General features: G+C 38.6%; 2 protein-coding genes across 8 annotated transcripts in view; both read left to right on the top strand.

Annotated features, from left to right (window-relative positions):
• The first annotated feature begins 7,894 nt into the window (after positions 1-7,894).
• Positions 7,895-12,790, top strand: si:ch211-215i13.3. Of its 3 annotated transcripts, none has more exons than XM_047382965.1 (3): positions 7,902-8,303; positions 8,474-8,598; positions 11,616-12,790. In XM_047382965.1, exons 1-3 carry the CDS (start codon positions 7,928-7,930, stop codon positions 11,733-11,735), a joined length of 621 nt encoding a protein of 206 aa, XP_047238921.1. In that variant the 5' UTR covers positions 7,902-7,927; the 3' UTR covers positions 11,736-12,790. The 3 variants fall into 3 exon arrangements, with proteins under 3 accessions (XP_047238922.1, XP_047238921.1, XP_047238920.1); XM_047382964.1 differs by having other exon boundaries at positions 7,911-8,303; positions 8,474-8,616; XM_047382966.1 differs by lacking the exon at positions 8,474-8,598 and having other exon boundaries at positions 7,895-8,303.
• Positions 12,791-14,294: 1,504 nt separating this feature from the next.
• The window catches only part of spire1a (spire-type actin nucleation factor 1a), a 38,960-nt gene continuing 37,203 nt past the window's right edge, over positions 14,295-16,051 (top strand). For 4 of the 5 annotated variants that reach the window (XM_047384141.1, XM_047384139.1, XM_047384138.1 and 1 more), the window contains exon 1: positions 14,303-14,856. In XM_047384141.1, coding sequence (XP_047240097.1) covers positions 14,514-14,856 — 343 coding nt within the window. In that variant the 5' untranslated portion in view covers positions 14,303-14,513. Of the gene's footprint in view, positions 14,857-16,051 lie in introns of all 5 variants that reach the window. The other variant, XM_047384140.1, reaches the window with a different exon arrangement.

The raw sequence follows: 16,051 nt of genomic DNA, 5'->3' as shown, positions 1-16,051 counted from the left end.
GCTTGGCCTAGACTAGTTCTTACAGTTAATGTCAGTGAATTATATTTTGTTAATTTTAAACGGCATATTAGCCTTTGTAAATCGGGCCTTGAAGTTAATACTAAAAGCAAACAAAACACTGTCGTAGATGATGTATTCTAAACATTTCTTTTTTAAATTGTGGCTTTGGATGCTGTCAGGATAGTTTTTGTCTTCAAGTTGTTAGTACGCTTAGTCCAAAAAAAGTTATACCGTTGGTACAACTTTCTGATGCACCATTACTGGTAAAGATGGGTAAAATGCAGTGTAAAATACGATAGCCTAGAAGGGTCAATTAAATGCAAAACTTGCATCACATGCAGGAACAAAAGCAAAAAACAAAACTTTGGAGTATATTTACAAGGTTTTGTCAGATATGGGTTGGATTATTATCCGGTTGAATAACTTTTTCTGACAGAGTCTGCCAGATCTGAATAGAAAATGTCCTGAAATTTCAAATAATTCAATGCATTGCACACTATTAACAAGGTTCTTTGGGCTTTTCAAGGAGAAAAAAATCACATAGCATCACATACCCTCCATTGTACTTATCCGTTTGTGATGGTGTGACAGGAAAAGCTCTTTTTTGGCATGCCTTCCATATATTCGGTTGGCATGTAGATTAGCACTTATCTTTGGTGATGTTTTATTTTATCTCCCTTATCATCTTCACAGTGCTTAATGGCAAGATAAACCTGAATCCAGGACCAGAATTGCAGTTTCAGTTAGAGGTGTGACAACACATCCAGCTCACATGTAGAGATGATACATGGATATTGGGTTCATGGCAACGAGATGAGATTTTAGCAATTTTAGATTTTTTGAATAAAGATTTCCCATGTCACAAACTGTGTAAGAGTGTTTTAAAAATTCCAACCCAGGTTTGACTAGTCCATATCTTAGCTTATCTATTTCTAAGACAGGTCTACTGCCAAAACACAGCTTAGAAACATGATCAGTCTACTTTTTCTATTTTTTTTTAACTGGATCAACTGCAGTCCAATCGCAATAAAAACAGTGAAAAGCCATTTAGTGTTTACCGCTTTTACTATCCTCCTGATAGTACTTGCTGGAAATTTAAACTTGAGTCCTTGTCCAACCTTGTTTGCCTCATTTCCTGTTGTTTTTAACTTTTTAATTAACATTCTAATTCTACATATGGACAGGTTTAGATGAGTAGATAATTTTCTTTTTACAATTTACTGAGATATGAATATGAATACCATTTTGTTTTATCTATATATATTAAGATTAAAAACTTTATTGTCATCATTTGAAAAAAAAAAATCTAAAGTTTCATTGAATTTAAAAGCCTGGTGATAAAAGCTGTTTTGTAATCTGTTAATCCTGGATTTCACACTTCTGTATCGAGTGCTGTGGGTGAGTTTGTCTTTCACATTTTGAAGAGTAGCCAAAGAAATTGGCATCTATGTTACTCATATACAGGGGTTGGACAATGAAACTGAAACACCTGTCATTTTAGTGTGGGAGGTTTCATGGCTAAATTGGACCAGCCTGGTAGCCAGTCTTCATTGATTGCACATTGCACCAGTAAGAGCAGAGTGTGAAGGTTCAATTAGCAAGGTAAGAGCACAGTTTTGCTCAAAATATTGAAATGCACACAACATTATGGGTGACATACCAGAGTTCAAAAGAGAACAAATTGTTGGTGCACGTCTTGCTGGCGCATCTGTGACCAAGACAGCAAGTCTTTGTGATGTATCAAGAGCCACGGTATCCAGGGTAATGTCAGCATACCACCAAGAAGGACGAACCACATCCAACAGGATTAACTGTGGACGCAAGAGGAAGCTGTCTGAAAGAGATGTTCGGGTGCTAACCTGGATTGTATCCAAAAAACATAAAACCATGGCTGCCCAAATCACAGCAGAATTAAATGTGCACCTCAACTCTCCTGTTTCCACCAGAACTGTCCGTCAGGAGCTCCACAGGGTCAATATACACGGCCGGGCTGCTATAGCCAAACCTTTGGTCACTCATGCCAATGCCAAACGTCGGTTTCAATGGTGCAAGGAGCACAAATCTTGGGCTGTGGACAATGTGAAACATGTATTGTTCTCTGATGAGTCCACCTTTACTGTTTTCCCCACATCCGGGAGAGTTACGGTGTGGAGAAGCTCCAAAGAAGCGTACCATTCTTTTAGTAAAGAATATCTAATTTCAACAACTATGAAACACTATGAGAAATTAGGTAAAGTCTACTTAACATTTCTGAATAGATTTCAATGCTAATAACCTTAACATTTTGAGTAATATTATTGCCTATTTTTTATTTTCAACTTACTTAATGATCATAACTAATAATTAATAAATATAATTAAGTATTAGTCAACTGGGAAGGTTACATTTACCTATGAAATGCATTTTCAGACACAGGATGATACGGATAGGACCAACTTTTATTTAACTTAGCACATGCTCAAAAATAAACAAAGATGGTACAAAATTATCCTCCAAGTCACATACTCAGAACTGTGCTACATTTCAGTTCACAAAACATTGGTTAAGATACATTCCTCAACTTTTCAACAGTAATTAACACTGCTTAAACCCGAATGGGCTGCAAAGTAATGTGAATCAAAAATCAAGATGGCAGTGGAAGGATGCAATATTCACACTGCTGACTTTTTTTATACAGTGAAAATAAAAAAGAAAATGTTGATTTTTTTTTCCAAAATTGAAAAATTCCAATAATCTGCAAAACATCTAAATTTCAGTCAAAGAACCTCAATCAGACAGTTTTTACCCAAAAAGGAGACCCTAATACTTAATCAATCAGTAGCTTAACATTTTCTGTTTAGAAGACCATGAAACACTGTAATCAGTTTTAACTGGTCACTTTTAAGTATCCACTCTTTTGTCTGTAGCAGGGAGAGGATTTTTACAGATGGCATTGCCATGAACATCACTGGGAACCAGGAAACCAAATTAACAGAACAAAGACATATTTTCTAAATTTAAAAACCTGCAACAAGTTTCTAGAATTAAGTCAAATGGTCTTTCTTGTGGCATGATGAAACAACCATAAGAAATTAAGTACATTCCATTAGTTTGCCTTTGAGGCTATGGACCTTCCTGGGCAGCTTTGCTCCATTAAGCTCCAAAAACATCTTCTGGAATACAGCAAAAGTGTTCTTGAGCATCTTGGGATACTCGAGGTTGAGACTGTAGATCAGACCCATCAACAGCATACAGGCTTTGGTTTGGTTACCAAACCCATTCAGCACCCTGTTTCCCTCAATCACCACAGACACTTCAGCTGGATCCTCCTCTGCCAAAGGATAATGGATCACAAGCACCTTCATGGTTTGGTCCGTGTGGTCCTCATGTTCGCCCTCCATGTTTAAGAAACAAAAAAGTAGGGCCATTTTCAGTTCAAGCATATCAACAATACAATGTTTTAATATAATTCATTTTTCTTGGTAAAGTCTAACTTTTTAACAGACGCTGTTTTGTATAAGAAGGGCAAGGAAAGAGGGTTAAGAAAAGGTGAAAGAAGAAAAGGAAAGGAGAGTAGAATGCATCACGTAATATCTTGAGTTGATCAGTCATTTAATAACGTACCTGGCAGTCTTGGAAGAGCTCTTCTTGCTTTTCCCCAAGGTACTCAATAAGACAACAGATGATGGCATCCCTTTTTTTCTCCACACTCTGTGACTGTAAAAAATGAATTTAAGTGACAAGATGTACAGTTTAAGTTAAAGGTTTACAAGATTTAAGGAAATAAAAGTAATTAAAAGTGAACATTGCAGTGTTTGGTTTAATTGTAATATAGCAGGAAAATTGGGACTTCTATTTTGTGGATGCCACAAGAATTGTTTTCAAAAATGTTTTACTTTTCTTTAAATTAAATTCAACCACAAAGGTAGAATTTTATATTTTAATTGATAATGCTTGGGGGGAAAAAATGAGAAAAAAGTTGTAAGCCTAGAGGCTTATTGGCATTATTTTAACCTGGTGGAGGGTAGCTTTGAAGTTTTCAAATCTTGTTTAAAAGGTGGTCAACTTATACATAATCTTCTGACTCACTGTAGGTGAATTAAAAACAAAATAATGCATGCAAATGCTGGAATTTGTTTTCTTGTGTCATGCACGAAGCAGAAATCCTAAATGACTTGCTAGAGGAGCAATAAGGTTGTTTACATAAAATCTGTGGAGTAGTAAAAACATTTTGATAATTTAAACTTTTTGCTATTTATCTGCAGATATGTTTTTGCAGTTTTGTGATAAAGTGAAACAACAATATACCTGATTTATTGTGTCCAGGAGAGGGCACATCCTCAATCCTGCAAGTTCAAGTTTTCGCATAAATGTATCTTCCAGCGAAATAGTTTTTATACAACAAAACTCTTCCTTGATCTAGTGAATGGGCAAAAGAGTCCAAAAATTTGTTTTACTTTTGATGACAGAAAACTAATCAAACCTGATCTTTCTTCAGATGAGGCACTTTTAGGTTTTATTATTTCTTTCTTTAAGCCCTGCATAGCATACACTGTATGTTATTTTCTTCCCAAAAGTGCAGACAGGCCTCTCAAAGGTCTGGAAGTCCCAGCAGAGACAACTACGCATGGACTGAGGAATGACTTCAGGTTTAATGGAGAGGACCCAACAGGTGAAAAGAGGACAGAAAGGGTAAACATGGAGAGTATATATGTATATATACACATATATACATTTATATATATATAGTAACGTTACTTGTAAATTTATCTGCAATGAATCCCCAAGTCATAAATGCTCAAGTCTAATAAGAAAGAAGATTTGATAGAGACTGGTTTTGACCAAACTACTTTTATTTATTGTACTTGGACAACCAGCTCCAAAATGTTATAATGTCTAATCTCCATCAAATTTACATAACATGTTTCTGAAATGATACACTTATGTGATTTATAGTCTCTGAACGGCTACATTTTTGTGAGATCTGTGCAAAATCTAGCGTCAGTTTTTACCATCCAATTTGGGACAAATGCTCAGACATCACAGAACCTACACCTGAAAGCCCCTCCAGAGGTGACAGGATAGGCTGAAATTTGCTAAATTGTGAGTTTCTGTGGAGGTTGTTCTGAGATAATGCAGCAGCAGTAGCTAACATGAATTCAATACAAAGAGGCAGCAGTCCAGTGGTTTCTCGTGAATGCTTACAAACTCTAACTTGGAGTAATATTTTTTTCAGTGTGTCGTTTGTTTTCCGTCATTAAAAGAACATCCTGCACTAAGGTTAACCGAGAAAAATGTGCAAATATAGGGAATGAGTAATGAGTTGATATTGACGTCATAATACGCATTCAGTTTGCCATAACTAACAGTTATTGCTAAGTTGGGCTAATGATTAAAACATCCAAAATGTCCGCCAAAACAATGATTCAAACTTTCTGCTTCAAGTGCATACATGGTACATTAAATAAAACATAACGACCAGAACTCCTGTAAACCTATAAACTAGTTAATATGTACAGGTCCTTCTCAAAATATAAGCATATTGTGATAAAGTTCATTATTTTCCATAATGTAATGATGAAAATTTAACATTCATATATTTTAGATTCATTGCACACTAACTGAAATATTTCATGTCTTTTATTGTCTTAATATGGATGATTTTGGCATACAGCTCATGAAAACCCAAAATTCCTATCTCACAAAATTAGCATATTTCATCCGACCAATAAAAGAAAAGTGTTTTTAATACAAAAAACGTCAACTTTCAAATAATCATGTACAGTTATGCACTCAATACTTGGTCGGGAATCCTTTGGCAGAAATGACTGCTTCAATGCGGCGTGGCATGGAGGCAATCAGCCTGTGGCACTGCTGAGGTCTTATGGAGGCCCAGGATGCTTCGATAGCCTCCTTTAGCTCATCCAGAGTGTTGGGTCTTGAGTCTCTCAACGTTCTCTTCACAATATCCCACAGATTCTCTATGGGGTTCAGGTCAGGAAAGTTGGCAGGCCAATTGAGCACAGTGATACCATGGTCAGTAAACCATTTACCAGTGGTTTTGGCACTGTGAGCAGGTGCCAGGTTGTGCTGAAAAATGAAATGGTCATCTCCATAAAGCTTTTCAGCAGATGGAAGCATGAAGTGCTCCAAAATCTCCTGATAGCTAGCTGCATTGACCCTGCCCTTGATAAAACACAGTGGACCAACACCAGCAGCTGACACGGCACCCCAGACCATCACTGACTGTGGGTACTTGACACTGGACTTCTGGCATTTTGGCATTTCCTTCTCCCCAGTCTTCCTCCAGACTCTGGCACCTTGATTTCCGAATGACATGCAGAATTTGCTTTCATCCGAAAAAAGTACTTTGGACCACTGAGCAACAGTCCAGTGCAGCTTCTCTGTAGCCCAGGTCTGGGGAATGCGGCACCTGTAGCCCATTTCCTGCACACGCCTGTGCACGGTGGCTCTGGATGTTTCTACTCCAGACTCAGTCCACTGCTTCCACAGGTCCCCCAAGGTCTGGAATTGGCCCTTCTCCACAATCTTCCTCAGGGTCCGGTCACCTCTTCTCGTTGTGCAGCGTTTTCTGCCACACTTTTTCATTCCCACAGACTTCCCACTGAGGTGCCTTGATACAGCACTCTGGGAACAGCCTATTCGTTCAGAAATTTCTTTCTGTGTCTTACCCTCTTGCTTGAGGGTGTCAATAGTGGCCTTCTAGACAGCAGTCAGGTCAGCAGTCTTTCCCATGATTGGGGTTTTGAGTGATGAACCAGGCTGGGAGTTTTAAAGGCCTCAGGAATCTTTTGCAGGTGTTTAGAGTTAACTCGTTGATTCAGATGATTAGGTTCATAGCTCGTTTAGAGACCCTTTTAATGATATGCTAATTTTGTGAGATAGGAATTTTGGGTTTTCATGAGCTGTATGCCAAAATCATCCGTATTAAGACAATAAAAGACCTGAAATATTTCAGTTAGTGTGCAATGAATCTAAAATATATGAATGTTAAATTTTCATCATGACATTATGGAAAATAATGAACATTATCACAATATGCTAATATTTTGAGAAGGACCTGTACATTATGGATCCACAGTCTGTGCAGCGGCGGACTGGTTCTGAATAGCTGCAGAGCGGTACTTCCTGGCACATGCGCACAAGCGATGTACTGCTCAGACTCTTTGGGTACATTTGATGAGATATTTTTATGTTGCAATTGCCACTGTTCACAAAAAGGTAGGGTAGATAGTATTTACCCATTATAATCTAATTAATTTGCTGCTTAATATGTAAAGGTAATTTTTAAATGATTTCATGGATTGTATTTATCCCCCTCCAGAATCATTTCTTTCAGTGTAGGAATTGTTGTTGGTGTCAATATGTGTGACGGCGGCTATTTTATTAAACATATATATATATATATATATATATATATATATATATATATATATATATATATATATATATTCCCGTTAAATATTATTCTGGAATTAAAGGTTGGAATTTCAAAAAAATTGTCAGATCATACTTCTGCAATTAGAGATTAATTTAATGTAAGGCGTTTTACGTATCTATACAAGGGGTGCCCATGAATCTGACATTATTGTTCATAAATAACTTATTATTGGCAGGCTCTTTTACTTAAATCATAATATAAATGTGATTTAATATCCTATTGGCTTTTAACCATTCAAATCTTCAGTACATTAATGATGAACAACTAGAACAGTACAATGGAAGACGTGATGAAATTAGTGTTATGAACTTGTTATGAAGCTTTATTAATATTTTGCGGCACATTACAAAAATACTTTTGATTCGTAGTAGTATTTATTTGCATGAAGATAATGACGACGCTCGTCGTAGCGATGATGCTCGCAGGATCTTGAGCTGAGCCAATCGGCGCTATGAGTCTGCGCAGTGTGAACTCCCTCCTCTCTCGATGACGCACAACGCCTCTGTGTGTGTTGATAATGGTCAGCTGCTGACAGCCTGTGGAGAGAAACATCACCCAGCAGCAGCCGCAGCAGCAGCAGCAGCTGAGGATGATGATGATGATGATGATGGAAACACAAACAGGGACCGAACCGAGGTGAAGGATGCTGCTGCTGTTGCTGTGAGACAAACCGAACCGAGTCCCCCCCCCCTATTTTATCCTTGTCAGCTACACCTGCCGTGGATGATTTTCTCGATGGGTTGTGGAGGGAGTCGGGCGGACGCGATAATCGAGCCGAGGTACCATGAGAGCTGGACCAGAGAAACAGAGTCGACATGGCTTACCAACACGGACGTAGAACCCCCCGTATCGGTTCCGAACAGTAAGTTTACATGGATTCTAGGACCTCTCACTGCAGGCCAAGTGCCTCTTAAAAGCAATTTCCTGTGGTGTGGGAAATTATATTCAAGTGCAAAATGCAAATCACACCTATTCCCAGCAAACACAGGGCTATATGTTTTGTTCATTTTTAAAATTATTATTCTGCTAAAGGTAAAGCTGTGGATGCTGGTCTGAAGGAAAAGAGGATGGTGACAACAGGAACCCAGTGTGGGAAGCAGGCCATCACCACCAATGGCTCCAACCACCAGAGGAGACCAAGGCGCTCCTTGACTGATGTACAGTGCTGTGAAAAAGTACTTGTTTGCTTTTCTGACATACTTGAATGTTTTAGATTAGCCAACAAATTTTATTATCTGGCAAAGACAAGCTGAGTAGCCTAAATACAACATGCAGTTTTCAGATGATGGTTTCATTTAGGGGGAAAATGTTATCTGGCCCTATGTGGAAAAAGTAATTGCTCCCTAAACCTTATAGCAAGTTGTGCCACCCTTGGACATCAAGCATTTGTGATAACTGGCAATTAGTCTTTTTCTTCAATGTGACTTTTGGCCCACTCTGCTTTGCAAAATTGTTTTACTTTAGCTACATTCAAGTATGAACTGTCTGTTTGTAGTCACACAACAGCATCTCAATCAAATTTAAGTCTAGACTTTGACTAGGCCTCTTCAAAAACCTTCATTTTGATTCCTTTTAGCCACTCAAAGGTTGACTTGCTGGTGTGCTTCAGATCATTGTCCTTCTGCATGACCCCAGTGCGCTTGAGCTCAATGTCGCAAACTGATAGGGCCATCATATTCTCTCTCTGGATTTTTGGGTAGAAAGCAGAATTCATGGTTTCATTGATTACTGCAAGTTTTTCAGGTCCTGAAGCAGCAAAGCAGCCCTAGACCATTACACTACTATCACCATTTATACCAAATGTAAGCAGTAGCACGACTTCTGAAAATATCTCTTCTGTCTCGTTAATACACAGAATATTTCCCCAAAATTCTTGGGGATCATCAGAATATTTTGGATAAACTGTGAGCTGGGTCTTTTCATTTTAGAGTTACTTTTAGAGAGGACAGTTACTTTTAGAGTTACTGTCCTGTGGGAAGGTGAATCTCCCCTCCAGTCTCAACACTTTTGCATCCTCCATCCATCTCCCATCAGCTCTGACCAGCTTCTCTGTCCCTGCTGAAGAAAAGCATCCCCACAGCAAGGTGCTGTCACTACAATTTTTTACAGTTAGCATAGTGTTTCCAAGATGCAGGACAAAAAGCTACATTTTGGTCGCATCTGATCAGAGCACGTTCTTACACATATGCTTCATCCCCTGCATGAATTGTGACAAAATGCATACAGGACTTCTTATGGCTTTCTTTTCAACAATGGTTTGGTTATCACCTCTCTTCCATTAAGATTCTAGAATTGTGCCGCTCAGGGTGGCAGCATGTTGAGCTATGTTGTCTTCCTTCTGATATCTTATTTTTAATAACTGGAATTCCTTCTTTTGTGGATGAGATGCTTCCCCAATAACAAACCTTGGATCACCAGTGACCTGAAGGAGCTGCTTACCAAGAAAAAAGAGCCTTCAGAGAGGGAGACAGAGAATTATTGAGGAGTATACAGAACTTAAGGTCAAGATAAGAGACAGCAAGGAGGAACTCACCCATCAGTCCTGTTGTCCTGACCCACATCATGAAGGTCCTTGAGAGACTCCTGTTGGCCCACTTGAGTAAGCAAACAGTAAACCATCAGGTCCACCTTCAGTTTGCTTATCGCTGTGGAGTTGGAGTTGAAGATGCCATCATACACCTGCTTCAACAAACCCACTGTCATCTGGACAAAGCCAGTAGCACTGTGAGGATCATGTTCTTTGATTTCTCCAGTGCATTTAATACAATCCAACCTGATTTACTTTGTCAGAAACTCCAGAAGACTCAGGTGGAGGCCTCAACAATCTCCTTGATCAAAGACTACCTGACAAACAGACCACAGTTTGTGAGACTGAAGGGTTGTGAGTCTAACCAGGTAGTCAGCAGCACAGGAGCACCACAGGGGACTGTACTCTGACCATTCCTTTTCACTCTGTACACCTCAGACTTCCAGTACAAGACAGACTCCTGTCATCTGCAGAAATACTCAGATGATTCTGCAGTCGTGGGGTGGACAAGAAGCTGAGTACAGGAAGGTGGTGGACCGCTTTGTGGCATGGTGTGGAAACAATCATCTCATCTTGAACGTGACTAAAACAAAGGAGATGATTGTAGATTTTAAGAGAAACAGGAATAAGTCAAAAACTATTTCTATCATGGGAGAAGAAGTGGAGGTGGTGGAGGAGTATAAATACCTCGGTGTTCACCTGGACAACAGACTAGAGTGGAGATGCAACTGTGAAGCCGTCTACAAGAAGGGACAGAGCAGACTGTACTTCTTGAGGAAGCTTAGGTCCTTTGGTGTTTGCAGCAAGATGCTGCATATCTTCTATAAGTCTGTTGTGGAGAGTGTGATCTCTTCTGCCATCATCTGCTGGGGAAGCAGCATCAGAGCCAGGGACTTAAAAAAGCTCAACAAGCTAATAAAGAAGGCTGGCTCTGTTCTGGGGACTTCTCTGGAACTTCTGGAGATGATTGTGGAAAGACGGATTCTTCATAAAATGAAGAACATTATGGAGAACCCTGAGTATCCTCTTCATCAGACTGTCCTACAACAACAGAGTGTCTTTAGTCAGAGGCTTCTTCAGATCTGCTGTAAGACGGAGCGCTACAGGAGATCCTTCCTGCCCACAGCCATCAGCATCTACAACGGCTCTTTGAAGAAACTCTCATGAGCTACAACAACATTTAATTGTTAAATTAAATGTTGCTTATCGCAACATAACCACACTTTTAAATTAACATTTAAAAGTGTGGTTATGTTGGCAGTGAGTGTGGTACAGATAGCAGACGTTCTAATTAATTATTTCTCCTGTGCTAATGCAAGAAAAGATTATTTTATTTTCAGGTTTCTTACACATCTTTACCAGGAGTGTCAATAGGTTTGATTCGTGATGTAGATACAATGCAATTCTGCTCATAGCACTGCAGCAAAATCAAGAGTCTGCAGTGCTGGTTGAGGTTAGATGTACAATTTTATTGAATAAACTGATCTCACAACTTAGTTTCAGCATCTAGGAAGCATTTCATTTGTTTATTTAAATTCACAAATGTATTTTGAGTTATTATTACAACTGGTGGTCTTTGTCTTCTCACAGTCTGTAATGTGCGGATATCTGATATTCAAAGTGATATTGAAAATCTTTTTTTTACAGCAAGGTACTCGCGACTCCAAAAGGAGAGCATCGAAGGAGGCGAGCGCCTTGTCCAAGGATGGCAAGCCCGTCAGCAGTGCTGGAGATCCAGAGCCGGAGAATGCCTGCAACGAGAGGTGAAAGAAGAGCTGCAACACTGTGAGGAGGCAAATTAGCTGGGGTGCAAAAATATTTCATTACACAGCAGGGCAAGGACTTGCAGAGGTGTCTGGAGGATCTTTGCTTTTGACTTTGCGCTGTCCTGGACCCTGACGGCAGCGATTCACCTAACAGGGCGCCTGCTTATGTCTCCACCCAAAGACCTCAATATGCTGCATTGTTGTTGCATGTATGAGGAAGAGAGTGGGAACCAATGCCATGCTTTTCCTCCATGCTCATAGTACCAGTCAGGGAATGTGCCACTGTGTTAAGACAACTTTAAGTAAAAAAAAAAAAAACATTAGAAAAGGAGAGATTGCCCCATATGCACACTATTATCTCAATCTGCACATCAAATGTGCTCTGTGTTGGGGCTTCCTTAAGAATTTGCTTTAGTTCTTTGTGCAAATATATCTTTTTTGTTGTTAGAGTGTGCTGTTTAAGCTCAGTCAGTGCAGTGAGTAATTTTAATAAATAAAACCCTAAAGTGCTGTTTAGAAGCTGAGGTTGGGGTGTCTCAAGCTTAAAGGCTAAAGACTGTCTTTTCCAGCCTTTGCAAGATGAAAAACTACACCCGCATGTGCCTACAATTCCTCTTGATTTGAACAAAACTGTTGATTTTTCTGTATTTGTTCTGTACGATGTGTTCTGCAGTTCTCTTTAAGTCTCTATTTGTGTTTAATGGTAAATGTTATTATTTATAACAATGCAATGTATAACATTGTTGGGGCTCACACTGATCTGCATGTGTAAATCTGTCTCATGCTGGCAAGCCATTTGACTTGAAAGCATTTTAGATTACTAGAACTCGTGAAATAAACTCAGGAGGTCATTGATGATGGGGTAGTAGGGTAACCAAACTAATGATCAGCAGATGGTGATGTTGCACAGCTGTTGCTATAGAATAAGAACCAGGTGAAGGCCGTTCTGTTCAGCTGGGCTTGAATGTAAATAAAAGACAATCTGTTGGCTATGACTTCAGCCAGGCTTGAAAAGGTACACCTGGTTCTTCTTAAGAATTAAAATTTTGAACTCGGTCACACCAGACTCATCTTTCAAAACGAAGTTTTGAATTTAATGCACAGCAGGGTGTTCTGTTTACTTGTTTTTATTGAACTGGTGCTGGCTTAAAAAGCTGTGTAAGTTCCAAAACCAGTAGCCTGTTTGCAGTTCTTTCTCATTAGTCGCAAAACTAAAAGCATATATGTCAGAACCCCCCCCCCCCCCCAATAATAATTTTATATTTAGGTTGAGATTTATATATTTATTGAACAGGCATGCAACATACATAAACACTGTAAGGAAACCTATTTGCCAGGTCAAAGGAGTGGGTAGAAGTTTAAACTTATCTGATACAACCGCCTTAATGGTATGTAAACATAAATAAATAAATAAATGAAAAAATAAACATTAATTTGTCAGAAAAATAAAAAAAATAAAGATAATCTTTTTAAGATCAATGGGCAGTACTTCCGACAGCGACTGCTCCTATCTACTTTTTTTTCTTCTCACAATTCACCAAACAGATACTGGTTTGTTGGTTATTGCACAGTGGCCTTAAACAATGAAAGTTTAGGTTCCAGATGGTATAGCTACATACTTTACCCGATTTAAGCAAGAGCTGAACATATACAAGTAAATATATGTTGAAATTAGAGTAAAACCCTTCAATTTTAAAGAATTAGCATAATCTTTTAATTTGAAATGATGTGCTTATTATTAGTCTTTGAGGGCCAAAAACGCCACATATTCATTAAATAAATACAGATACGTGATAAAAACAGAATGTTTTTTTTAAAAACTTTCACATGAAACTAAAATAAATAAAAATATTTGTGATTATTTGCATCATCTTTGAAGAAGTAAAAAAATAAATTGGTTATTCAAATGATGAAAACTTTGAAACAATACAAAATAGAAGTAACTATAAGATGTAACAATGAACATATCCGTGTAAAATGCATGAATAAAAAATGTTCAGTTGTTTACAAATTTTTCTTTTTATTATTTCAATATTTCAATTATTTTAAGGGGGATTGTAGCAAAGGAATCATTAGCTAATTTAAATAATTAATTAAACTTGATATAACACTGTAAAAATGATAGATAGATAGATAGATAGATGGATGGATAGATAGATAGATGGATAGATGGATAGATGGATAGATAGATAGATGGATAGATAGATAGATAGATAGATAGATAGATAGATAGATGGATAGATAGATAGATAGATAGATAGATAGATAGATAGATGGATGGATAGATAGATAGATAGATGGATAGATGGATAGATAGATAGATGGATAGATAGATAGATAGATAGATAGATAGATAGATAGATAGATAGATAGATAGATGGATAGATAGATAGATAGATAGATAGATAGATAGATAGATAGATAGATAGATAGATAGATAGATAGATGGATGGATGGATAGATAGATAGATAGATAGATAGATAGATAGATAGATAGATAGATAGATAGATAGATAGATAGATAGATAGATAGATAGATAGTTTAGTGAACCGGAACATGGCGGGCGCTGAGACCATTGGGAGGAGGTGGCCGCCAGCAGGGCTGCTGCTCTCAGAGAGCCGTTGGTGCTCCCCTGTCACTCCGCACATCATTAAGCCGTTGCACAGACACCAGCTGACAGAGAAGCTGACTATGTAACCCAGAAACTCTGAAACATTTTCCAGCATTCACACTTCGGGATTTTCCTCTTCGTATCGGGACATTAAGGATGGTCTGAAAATGGCTAAGCGACCCGGAGGTAAGGAGGGGACTCTGTCTTCTTCTTCGCCGGCCATTCTTCGGAATTTGAACCGCGGAGACGTGAGTATGGACTGCGGCGACGGATCCGAGGACTTGTCACTGGAAGAAATCCTGATTCTGTACAGCCAGCCGATAAACGAGGAGCAGGCATGGGCAGTGTGCTACCAGTGCTGTCGGACTTTAGCGCAGAAACACAGACGGAGAGGCTTATCCAAGGCAGCGGGCGCCTCCGCGGTGGACTACCCGAGGAGGATCGAGGGACCTGGGAATGTCAGGATTGGAAGAGACGGGGCTGTCAAGCTGCACTTTGAAGACAGCACAGGTAAGTAAAGGAGGCCGAACCGGACGGGTTTCCTTGATTATATTACGCGGGTAACAAGCTAATCTACGAGGGCCGAATCTCCACATCCACCTCAGTGTAACGAATGAACGGAGCATCCCTACAAAGAGGCCATATTGTTGTGGTTGTCTGCTTTCCAGCCATGTGGTGAATGTGTTTAGATGCTCTGGATACGGCTGTTAATAATGCATCATAGATCACCAATCAAACCATGATTAATACTTCTGAAATATTAACAGTCAGGTTTTGTTCTCACAACAACGTGTTATATTTACACAACAATCTTGGTCCATATTTCTGCCTAATGCAGGCTGCAGGAGAATGAATGGCTGTTTGAAGCCCATAGTGGTCACTTAACTTCAGTAAACACTAAACCACGTGATAAATTCAAAAAATGTCAGAGCACCTTGTTTCCAGGCCGGATCTCCGCAATTTAGCCTGCATCAAGAGAGAAACTGGCTGCAAGCCAGGAACAGATTAGTCTTGTAGCTGCGAACAGTGTTATTACCGATGTTGAAAGAATGAATGTACAGATTTGAGCTGGAGATTGGGCTGCAGCTACTTGAAGGAACTTTTAAATACAGGTTAAATGGGCCAAATTCAGTAAATACAGTGGACTGGGCTCATATAGATAGATAGATTAAAGCTCTGTGATCGAAAATGATTGATGTCATGATACACAAAAATCCTTGAAGAATCTTTCAATCGATCATGCAGGCTTTACTCATTCAGTGCTTTTATATAAACTATGATAACACAACGTGCTTCGGAGGCAATAAGAAACAGCAAAAACATAGACAAAAGTAATACAGAGCTAAACAAACCTTAGCAGGAGAAAGGAAAAAAAAACCAAACATGTAGTTTACAGAGATGCTGGTTTGAAGGACCGAGGAAACATACTGATGAATCCTGATAGTATAGTCATACAGTTGTTTAAAATTAATATACTGACAAACTAAAAGTGCAATAATAGAACAGATTAAAATGAAGATAAATAAAAAAAATACATAATCTTTAATTACTAAAGGTCAGCTAAAAGCCAAATCAAAAAGATACATATTAAGTTGACTTTTTAAAAGATCAAGGTTGTCTTTTTTTTAATTTAAAGTGCTAAAACAGGTTTTTTTTTTCTGGCTCCTTAATGCAAGCTAAGATAAAAAAAAAAACGAGTTCCTTG

Source organism: Girardinichthys multiradiatus, chromosome 13, assembly GCF_021462225.1.
Source record: "Girardinichthys multiradiatus isolate DD_20200921_A chromosome 13, DD_fGirMul_XY1, whole genome shotgun sequence".
Lineage (NCBI taxonomy): Eukaryota > Metazoa > Chordata > Actinopteri > Cyprinodontiformes > Goodeidae > Girardinichthys > Girardinichthys multiradiatus.
Note: the sequence above shows the minus strand (reverse complement) of the source record. Positions and strands in the feature narration are given on the sequence as shown.

Coding starts and splice junctions, on each gene's coding strand:
- si:ch211-215i13.3 (XM_047382964.1), top strand. CDS start 7,928: ATGACGCACAACGCCTCTGTGTGTGTTGATAATGGTCAGCTGCTGACA. Junction 8,304..8,473: donor CCCCGTATCGGTTCCGAACA/GTAAGTTTACAT, acceptor ATTCTGCTAAAG/GTAAAGCTGTGGATGCTGGT. Junction 8,617..11,615: donor ATGTACAGTGCTGTGAAAAA/GTACTTGTTTGC, acceptor TTTTTTTTACAG/CAAGGTACTCGCGACTCCAA.